Source organism: Danio rerio, chromosome 15 (assembly GCF_049306965.1).
Source record: "Danio rerio strain Tuebingen ecotype United States chromosome 15, GRCz12tu, whole genome shotgun sequence".
In the NCBI taxonomy this organism is placed as follows: domain Eukaryota; kingdom Metazoa; phylum Chordata; class Actinopteri; order Cypriniformes; family Danionidae; genus Danio; species Danio rerio.
This window is the reverse complement of record NC_133190.1, coordinates 34,867,695-34,878,758: the sequence shown is the minus strand read 5'-3', so window position 1 is coordinate 34,878,758 and position 11,064 is coordinate 34,867,695. Positions and strand designations below refer to the sequence as shown.

The 11,064-nt window shown below is 33.1% G+C and overlaps 1 protein-coding gene across 6 annotated transcripts in view; it reads right to left on the bottom strand.

Annotated features, from left to right (window-relative positions):
* Window positions 1-171: 171 nt before the first annotated feature.
* Window positions 172-11,064, bottom strand: part of arfip2a (ADP-ribosylation factor interacting protein 2a) — an 18,083-nt gene continuing 7,190 nt past the window's right edge. For 3 of the 6 annotated variants that reach the window (XM_005157358.6, XM_005157359.6, XM_005157360.6), the window contains 6 exons: window positions 10,792-10,872; window positions 10,343-10,458; window positions 8,131-8,352; window positions 5,763-5,920; window positions 1,319-1,493; window positions 172-1,209 (listed from right to left, as the gene is read on the bottom strand). In XM_005157358.6, the coding sequence (XP_005157415.1) occupies window positions 1,054-1,209; window positions 1,319-1,493; window positions 5,763-5,920; window positions 8,131-8,352; window positions 10,343-10,458; window positions 10,792-10,872 (908 nt within the window). In that variant the 3' untranslated portion in view covers window positions 172-1,053. 6 annotated transcript variants of the gene reach the window in all.

Sequence of the window (11,064 nt, the reverse complement as noted above, 5' to 3'; positions counted from 1 at the left end):
ATTTCTTACAAAAAACATGTCTGATCCATTTGTACTTATTTCCTTTCCTGACTTGTAGCAGATGCTACTGGTAGACTATGGAGACGCCGTTCAAAAATCAGTTTGTCTGTCATCTGGCATTAAAAACAGACATGCAAGACAAGTCACACACCACAACACAAACTCATTAGATTCTTTCGCCTTCAAATGCGTTTTAATTTCATAGGTGGAACTGCACACTTTACATAAATATAAATATATTAGCCTTCTTATGACACATACCTTGAGTAACTTGTCTGTCATTCCAATACCTTGATGCAATCTTCGTCCAAATGACCTCATATTTCAAAACAAACACATAAGCACAACATTCATTTCTTTCAGCTCTACTCTATGAGGATAACACATTATATCATTTGGCCTGCGAGGTGGTTCACTGGATACCGAACAGTTTGGTGAACATGACTAAGAATGCCTAAGAAAATGTTTATGTTTTCACAGAAAGTGAGTGATATGATTGTTTTATGTTTTTGTTTTCTGACCAGCCCATATAATATACCTATAAGTAAGTTAAGGCAGCTGTAAAACAGATCCACAGTTAGTTTTCATTAGCCATTTGGCTAGAACCTAAAGGGACAGTTCACCCAGAAATGAAAATTTGTTCCAAACCTGTTAGAGCTTTTGTTGCTCTGTTGGACAACAACATTTTGAAGAATGTTGCAAGCCATTGACTTTCATAGTATTCGTCTTTCCTACAATGGAAGTCAATGGTTACAAGTTTTCAACATTCTTCAAAATATCTTCTTTAGCGCTCAACAAAACAACAAAAGCTCTAACAGGTTTGGAACAAGTCAAGGGTGAGTAAATGATGACAGAATTTTCATTTTTGGGTGAACTATCCCTTTAATATTCATCTGTAGGTTTTACGGCTTTGAATAAAACGGGGTTTGGCAACATAAAAACATCTACATCTTTCATCATTCACACGAATCACATTTAAAGCATCTTGCTACATCCCCGTCCATCCACCATCCTGTTTCCCTCTTTGAGTGTCTCTTCACGTGGACAAATCGATCACTGTTCCTCAAGCCACGATGGCTTGTCAGAACCGGGGGGCTTCAACTTCACATTGAACTGTCTGAGAGTCTGTTCCAGCTGCTGCTGGTTTCCAGCGAAATATGCTGAGATGGCATTATGAAACAGCAGGAGCTGTTTGTGCATCACCTTTACCTGGAAAACAACAGAAGAGAAGTGTGAAGAAAGCAAAACTAAACCATGCAATATCTCCGATGTCTGAAACAGAGCTGATGAAAAACTACAGTGCATGTCAACAGGGTACCTTGTTTTCCTCCAGGAACTTGAGTTTGATAGTGACATCACTGTGCAGCCGTTCATACTTGTCTTTCTGAATCTGGTACTGTTGTTGAGCTATCTCTATGCGCATCATGGTTGCAGCATCCCGCGGACCCGCACTCAGCTCCTCCAGGTCGCTCCTGTAGGCATCAAACTCCAGCCTAAAACAAAACGTTAGTATAAACAGTTTCAATAAACCTACACTGTAAAATCCAACAGTCAACTTTAATAAAGGAAATGAGTGTAGTTAACTCAAAGTTTACTGAAAGTTACTTCTACTTACAGTTGAAGTCAGAATTATTAGCCCCCTTTTTTCTTCTTTTTTAAATATTTCCCAATTGATGTTTTACAGAGCAGGGAAATTTTCACAGTATGACTGATAATATTTTTTCTTCTGGAGAAACTCGTATTTGTTTTATTTTAACTAGAATAAAAGCAGTTTTACATTTTTTAAATACCATTTTAGGGACAAAATTATTAGCCTCTTTAAGCTAAATTTTTGATCGATAATCTACAGAACAAACCACTGTTATACAATAACTTGCCTAATTACCTTAACCTACCTAGTTAACCTAATTAAATTAGTTAAGCCTTCGAATGTCACTTTAAGCTCTATAGAAGTGTCTTGAAAAATATCTAGTAAAATATTATTTACTGTCATCATGGCAAAGATAAAATAAATCCATTATTAGAAACGAGTTATTAAAACTATTATGTTTAGAAATGTGTTGAAAAAATCTGCTCTCCGTTAAACAGAAATTGGGGAAAAAATAAACAAGCGGTCTAATAATTCAGGGGGGCTAATAATTCTGACTTCAACCGAATTTCAAAAAAGTTTTTAACTCAGTGTTGAAGGTAACAAGTTAATTAAATACCTCATTATTTCAACTTAAATGAAGTAGGTTCACAGTACTGATATAGATTAGTTTTTTTTTTACTCAAATTGTTTGTAGCAATCGGTTTCCTTAAACGGTTTGAGTTGCCTTAACTTATTGGGTTTTACAGTACTCAGTTGGTTTGAGTTGTCTTCATTTATTGGGTTTCACTGTGCTTCATTTACTCAAATGGATTAAATACAAAGTACTCATAAGGATTTAAGTTTTTGAACTTAAATGGTTTGCTGCAATCGTTTTCTTAAATGGTTTGAGTTACCTTAACTTTTTGGGTTTTACAGTGTATGCAAAATAAATAGGGTTTTCATCATAGAGGTTTATGGCTGTAAATGTAAGACACTAGGACTAATTTAAGATCAAATAAAGAACACTTTATCAATAATATGAAGGAAACATTATACATCAATGTTAGCTGAATGTAACTTTATTGCCCTTATTCTTTACGCAAGTGTGGTCGCAGTCATTTGAATCTTTTTGGCTGGAGTCTTCAGGTCTCATTCACTTCCATTTATTTTTAGATGTTAAAAACAGCTCATTATGCTGATTGATTTTGCAAACTGATGTTTTTATATTATTATTCTACTATACTGTACTGTATACTGTATAGTCATGAACACACTTGTTTGTAGAGCAAGTATTTTTATGTTTATTACTCCTAGTCATTTCTCCCATAGGCAACTGAATCGGAAGTTCTAAAACAATCACAAAAACCAGCACACTTCTGCTTTGTAGAATAAGGTCAATAGGTGGCAAAACAATTAATTGGTTATATTAGCAACACTTTAAAGTTTGCACGTTGTACGAATCTCCACTTTAAAAAAAAGTATTTTACAAATATAGCTTACGCTTAGAATAAATCTGCTTTTAAAAATTAAAATATTGAATAATTTTAGATTTCTCTTTAGATCTAATCAAACTGATTGAGTGCATACAGATCTACTATAAATGCTATTTATTAACTATCAATGTATACTAAAAAGTATTAATATTGTCCATCCATTAGAAAAAATATTTTTATTTATTAATTAACTTCTTTGACAGTTTATGATTTAAATAAGTACAAAAAGCTGCCAATGGCCTTTTATTTTGTTATTCAAATGCAAAAGTACATTTTATACACACATATTTGTTCATGATTAAAGTGTAAACTCACTTAATATTGTTCACTTTCTAAGAAATCAACATTTAATTTCTTCATTTTGCATCTCAAATAAATGCATATTGATTCAAGGATGTCTGTATTGGAAAACTAATGTAAGGAGAAAGATATTCACTTTTTGCAGTGCATGCAACATTTAATTCCAGAACTGTAAATTCAATACTTTATACTCGGATTTCATTTTCATTTTATTTACATCTTAAGCTGTCAGTTTAAACTAAAATACTGAGGAAGACATTCACTTTGTGCAGTGCATGCAACATTAAGTACCAGGACTATGAATGTAATACTTTATACTCTTGATTTTATTTTCACTATATTTACATCTTAAGCTGTCAGTTTAACATGATTGTTCATCCACAATTTACAACTCTAATGTGATTTCCTCCATCATTACACCATCATGTGGTTTTAAACAGGTTTGACTTTTTATAACAGGGAAAATAAAAAAAAAGATGTTTTGAAGGATGTTCTACCCCTCTAACTTACTGAATTCAATATTAAATGCATTAGAAATAACACATCTTTAATCTTGATAAGGTCAATAGGTTGCATAACAATTTATTGGTTATATTAGCAACACTTGAAAGCTTGAACGTTAAACGAATCTCCACTATTTAAACAAATCTGCTTTTAAAAATAAAAATATGGAATATTTATAGATTTATCTTTAGATCCAATCCAATTGATTGAGTGCATACAGATCTACTATAAATGCAATTTATTATTTAGCAGTATTTACTAAAATGTATTAATGTTGTCCTTCCATAAGAACAATTACTTATTTTACACATAATCAATAATTTATTTAATAGTTTATGATTAAAATAAGTACAAATATCTGGCAATGGCCTTTTTTGTCATCCAAATGTGAAAGAAAATTTTAAACATATATATATATATATATATATATAAACATAGACATATTTGTTCACGTTTAAAGTGTAAACTCACTTAATATTGTTCACTTTCTTAAAAATCAACATTTAATTTCTTCATTTTGCATCTCAAACAAATGGATATTGATTTAAGGCTGTCTAAAATATTGGGGTAATATATTTTTGCAGAGCATGCAACATTTAATACCAGGACTATGAATTTAATACTTTATACTCTGATTTCATTTTAATTTTATTTACATCTTAAGCTGTCAGTTTAACATGATTGTTCATCCACAATTTACAACTCTGTTGTTATTTACGCCATTATTACACCAAGCGGTTTAAAACCGGTGTGACTTTTTACAATGGGGAAAATAAAATAACATGTTTTGAAGAACGTTTTGCTCACCATTTCATTTTTATGTTCCAAAGTCATATATAATTAGAATGACAGTCAAGATTGCGAGTAAGTGAGGACACCTTTAATTTTTGGGTGACCTACCTCTTTAATTTAATGAATTAAATATTAAATACATTGGAAATAACCCACCTTGAGGCCCTACATTAATATTGCCAAGTTTACAAGTTAATACTATATATGATGCTTACGATAAAGGATGTGTAAAAACAACTAAGACGTGACACAACAGGCAGAGTGTGTTTTGTCATAACGATGACATCAGACTGACAAATTCAATTGAAAAATGAATTCCTGTTTACTGTAGGCTAAACCTATGCCTATGTTCAATGACGTAGATATCAAGCAATACAAGAGAAAATCAACAATCCACTTCTAAATCCCTGTTATGCAATGTCTGTTCAGTGATACATAGTTGAAATGATAGTTTCCATTCACATCATTTTCATTTTCTTGCTCTTAAACAACAGCAGGATGATTTTGTTAATGGAGTATATGCCGAAGCATGCTAATAGGACTTTTAAGCGCTTCCGGCGAATTGAATGCCAATGCAAAATCCGGTGCGTTTAAGGTCTGTTTTCTTTAAAAATAAGCGATCTCCACTAACTGAGTGATATCCGATATAAAGTAGGTCTCAGATTGTACAAGAAGCACTGCATTAAATTACATTTCCTCCGCCATATCTTTATAATATGAGCATTTATTTTACCCCAGTATATTCAATGGAGCTTCTGCGTTAGACTGCCGATTCTGATGAGCGCGTGCGAGTAAACGCCTTTTTGTCTCGTTTTACGCATGAGCAACTAAATAAATGCTACAGTTCATTTAACTGAATGTATTTTAATGACATTTCAACATCGATGCTGTATAAGGAACCGTATAAAATGGGAAAAAGTTCACAATAACAGGTCACCGGAAGTGTATCAGCATGGGAACAGCACAAGCTCGGCATATACCCTATTAAAGGCTTTTCTATATGTTTTTTATTTGATCGATCAATATCTATTTGATCCAATTAAAAAATGTATTGGCTAAAAACACAATCACTCATCAAATGTTACATTATAGCGCTAAAATACCTTGCATTCTCATACGTCTTGATGGTCATGAGAGTGTCCTCCATGGTTTTGTTGACTAGCGTATTAATGCTGGACACAAAGAAATTAATGGCACCCAGAAGCGTCTCTCCATTCTTGCATAGCAGTCTTTGTGTCTCTGCATTGTAGCCAAACTCATCCTGCAAGGATATTAAATGAAGTTCATATTAGGGCATGTACTGTACCTTTATTCATAAAGTTATTCAACCATCAAATAGAAGTACATGCAAATCATCCCTGAATACGCTACATTTCACACACTTTAAATGATGTATTCACTACATGTGAAAATAGCCCATGTATTTTGCTTGTGTGCTCAGTTGAAATGTAAAGTTATACAAAGCTCCACTGAAACATTTTAATATCAATTATTAAGTCTTGAAATTTTTTATAATCTAAGCAGTTGATGTGTGATCAAAAATGACTAGCATATCATACAGTAATGTCCAGATGATTTATTTTATGACAATTTGAAATGAAACAAGGTCTAATCTTTCAATTTTTGTCAAAGTATGAGTATTTATAAGAAAAATGAGAACTGAAAAGCATTTCACGAAACATTAGCCTATAAACAATTGAATTTCCATTAACCTCTCAGTAAAGTCTTAATTACAGAAGGTATTTGATGAAATTAATTTGTGTAAATATTATACTTCATCAGGTAAGAGTGAAAACAAATTTATAATTACATTTAGTTGAATTATTTGTAATGTAAAAAACTTACTTGAGTGTTGTTTACATGGATTTTTCAACTCAAATGTTGTTATTGGTTGTTATTAATTAGTTGAATTTAACAGTGTGGCCTTTGCTAATTGTAGACTTATGGCGAACTTACACTATGTACAGTTGCCTTGAACCGGGTCAAAGCACCCTTGTCCCCCCTCCCGTGTCTGCAGACGGCCTGCACTCACATTATATTTGGGCCTGGGCACGCTTACGTCATCAATGATGCGCTGTTAAGTAAGCGCTCTTGCTCAGCACAGTGGAGATTTCTTCAGTTATATCGTTTAAGTCGTTTGATATGCGGTGACATGCAGTCAAATATTTTGCCGAACAGATCAGCCACTTTTGACGCTCACAAACAATTAACAAAGTCCTGGTGCTGCAGGAATTAGGAGGTTTGCTGAAGGTGCAACTGTCGTGCAGTGAGGGGTTTGCATCTGTAATAAACTCTGAAAGTTTGCATTGATTACACAGTAAGAATGATTAATAAATCCGTGTCAAACAGTCCCTTAAAAATCACGTCTCGCTTTCAGTCTCACCAAAGACCAAGTGAACTTGGTGCCCAAGTCCGATTCAGAGCACTCGCATATATCAAACGATTCGGAAAACGGGCCTAGGCACGGTTCGGGTATCATAGTGCGAGTAGGCCCTTAAAGGAACACTCCATTTTTTTTTCCTGTTAAAAGTCTCATTTTACAAATTTCTGAGTTAAACAGATGTTTAAACATAAGTTGGCGGTTCATTGCGCTGTGGCGACCACAAATTACTAAAGGGACTAGACCGAAAATAAAAATGAATAAACGAATGATGTGTAAGTAATAGGGGTCCTTATATTATTTAGATAGAGTACAAATAACAATTCATAGTTTTTATCTATACAATTTTTTTATGATTTAAATTGTTTAAAAGATGTGACAAAATTTTATCACATAAAAATCTGTAATTTAATTTTAAATGAAATTAAAAAAATATATTTGTGATGTTACTGTAGTTTTAGTCTGTTAGTTTTAAGCATATCTATTAGCTTGGTGATCCTAAATAAGGACAAAATTCACATTTAGAAGATATAAAACTGATAGAAACATCCAAAGTTTGCCATTTCCCCCTAAACGGATCAACGATTTTTTTCACGTCAGCTCATACTGCAGTTTCTCTTCAAATCCTGAACAATCAAATGCTATCTAGTAACTGACATGCCCCGCCCCCTTCAATACTTTTCATTTGATAAAATGAAAACTCTATTGGCTCTTCATTTAAAGGGGAGGAGCTACACTATGTTCCACTCTCTTTTCAGTTTTTAGTTTAGATTACGTCATACATCAAACAGAAAATGCACATTTCAAAGCACTTCACTTTAAGTTGTTTGTATTTAAATGTACCAAACAGTGAATTTAAAACCAAGGTATTTACTGAACAATAACCTATGTTATGCCTCTATTATATAATGATAAAGATTCACATTTGAACACAATTCAGTAAATTTATTTTAATCAACCAAATAAATTTCTTGTCTTTCTTTTGACTGTACAGGACATTGCAGTAAGATGCAGTGATACGATGTAACCAAATATAAAAATGGCTTAACATCTGCAGCAAGAAACAAGGACAGAAAAAAATTATACATTACCTGCAATTCTGGGGATTTCTGGCTAAGATCAGCAAAAGTGTCCCCGAGAGCCTGCTGAGTCTGCACCATGTTATAGAAATGGTTGGTGAGCTCACGCGCAAGCCTCAAAATACGCTCGTACTTCAGCTTAGTCTCTCTCAGCACATCAATCTGAGCCTCCAGCTCCAGGTCCACCGTCTTCGTGCCACGACCGAAGCGCTCCGAAAACATCTGTTTTGTGCACTGATTAAGAAAAGACAGAAAAGGATACAAATTAAATCAAACTGTAGCTTTACCTAACATTTATCAAGTCCTGTAAAAGCAACCCCCCATTAATTTGTGACCCTGAACCACAAAAGTTGCATGGCACTACAGCGAGGAATACACTATACCAGGGGTCTCATACTCCCAGCTCACAGCGCATTTACACCCTGCCATCCTCTGGCCCACAACTGATGTCAAAAATATAAGATTTTTATATAGAGACTCGGCCCCTCAAAACACTATCACTGAATCACTACCATTCTTGTGCTGTCCCGTATAGCCAATTGTGGTTTTGACCCGCCACCTACTGGAAGTACTAGAAGTATGCACTATATTGTATTGTATTTCAGCTTTACTTTTGTTTTTTCTCAGCGTGCGGTCGAGAGTATGCATATTATTTCTGTGGCTGATTTAAATGTTGAACTAAATGTGCACAAGTGCTCTTTTTTTAATAAAGCTAAATTTTTGTAAACATTAAATGGGTCATTTCATTATTATCAGTTTTATACCATCTGTATTTAGTTGAACAAACACTGTTTCATGGCTTACACATTATGCTGGTGGTGTAATATATGCACATTTTTTTAATATCTAACAACCACCCCAAACCCTCATACACACGCATATATATATATATATATATATATATATATATATATATATATATATATATATATATATATATATATATATATATATATATATATATAAAGTGCATTTAAAAAAATACATTAATGGAGAGTTAATTTGATTGATTTAAAGATGATGAATTCAAAAATGTACACTTATTGGCATTGCTTCTGTAGAATTGTCTTTGATAATATATTTGTATGTACAGTTGAAATCAGAATTATTAGCCCCCCTTTGAATTTTTTTTTTTTTATATTTCCCAAATGATGTTTAACAGAGCAAGGACATTTTCACAGTATGTCTGATAATATATTTTTCTTCTGGAGAAATTCTTTGTTTTATTTCGGCCAGAATAAAAGCAGTTTTTAATTTAAATTGTTTTAATTTTATAAACATTTTAAGGTAAAAATTATTAGCCCCATTAAGCCATTTTTTGATAGTCTATAGAACAAACCATCATTATACAATAACTTGCCAAATTACCCTAACTTGTCTAGTTAACCTAATTAAAATACTTAAGCCTTTAAATGTCACTTTAAGCTGTATAGAATAGTATATAGAAGTTTTGTAAAATATATAGTCAAATATTATTTACTGTCATCATGGCAAAGATAAAATAAATCAGTTATTAGAAATGAGTTATTAAAACTATTATGCTTAGAAATGTGTTGAAAAAAATCTGCTCTCTGTTAAACAGTTGAGGGGGGGTTAATAATTCTGACTTCAACAGTACATAATAGGAAATATTCATAAAATAGTCAACAAAGAGGGCAGTTTGTTGAGGTTTTAAAGATTTACATAATTTCATTCATCAGAGCTGTGTTTAATTAGTCCAAAGTGACAGTAAAGACAAAATGTTACATAATAATTAAAAATAAATGCATTTTGTCTTCTAAATTTAAAATATAAAGCAATCCAGCTATTTTAAACATTAATAATTATAAGAATAGGAGGATTAAGAAGGCAGTTAAAGAATAAATCTGAGGACTGTTGTATGGTGCTGAAAATTCATCTTTGCTATCACAGGAATAAAGGACATTTTTAAATCACATTACATTACAAAGTTTTTCTTTTAAATTGCAAAATATTTATTTAAAAATATTACCTATATTATTTCTGACGATTAAACACAACCTTATAGACCACATGGAACTAGTTGGAATCATAACCGAACTAACTAGAACAAACCCAGCATTCTGTAGAACTGAATGTAACTGATGAATTTGTTTCACACTGACTAAACTTCATACCTGATCTTTGATTATTTTTGTTTATTTATTTACACTGTATAAAGTGCTATGAATAAAAATAACAAGGCTTGACATGGTAGGATTGCTACCTTGTACGTGTTAATGCTCCACTTTTTCACTGTGTCAAATTTCTCCACAGCTACTCCTTTTGTGGCCTCCTCCGACATCAAGGATGGGTTGCTGTTGCTGTGGTGCATGCCGGGAGCTGAGGGAAAAACATTTTGCAATAAATATGCATGCATAAAAACATTATGGATTTAAGAAACACCAGTTTGAATACCGTAACCTAGTTGTGTCTATAAAAGGTCAGTGGTCGCAGTAATGACTTTACAGAAATCTCATTTAGTCACAGAATTATTGACAGAAAGGATGTTACTATATTGAACCATTATCAATGCTTTCAATGTACATAACCAACAATCAATTACTCCTGAGACTGAAACATGAATAGGGACAAGATAAAAAAGTGATGACTGAAAAATGAGAAATGACTGATAACTGTGGGTTGACATGAATGTGTGAGGTGGCCCTGGGATACCTGGGTAATTTCCCGGCTGGTTTGCAATTCGACTGGCAGCTGATTGGCTGGGAGTGATGCCCCTGGATTTGGAGCGAATGTCTGAAATGAATGAATAACAGTGGACGGGTGGAGGAATGGGATGGACGTTTAGTTGAAGTGAAAGGCCTTTATGGAAATTGAAACACTGTTTCTCTGTGTGTGTGTGTGTGTGTGTGTGTGTGTGTGTGTGTGTGTGTGTGTGTGTGTGTTTTGTGGGTGGGTAATTAGTATGAGTAATACAAATTAATTGGG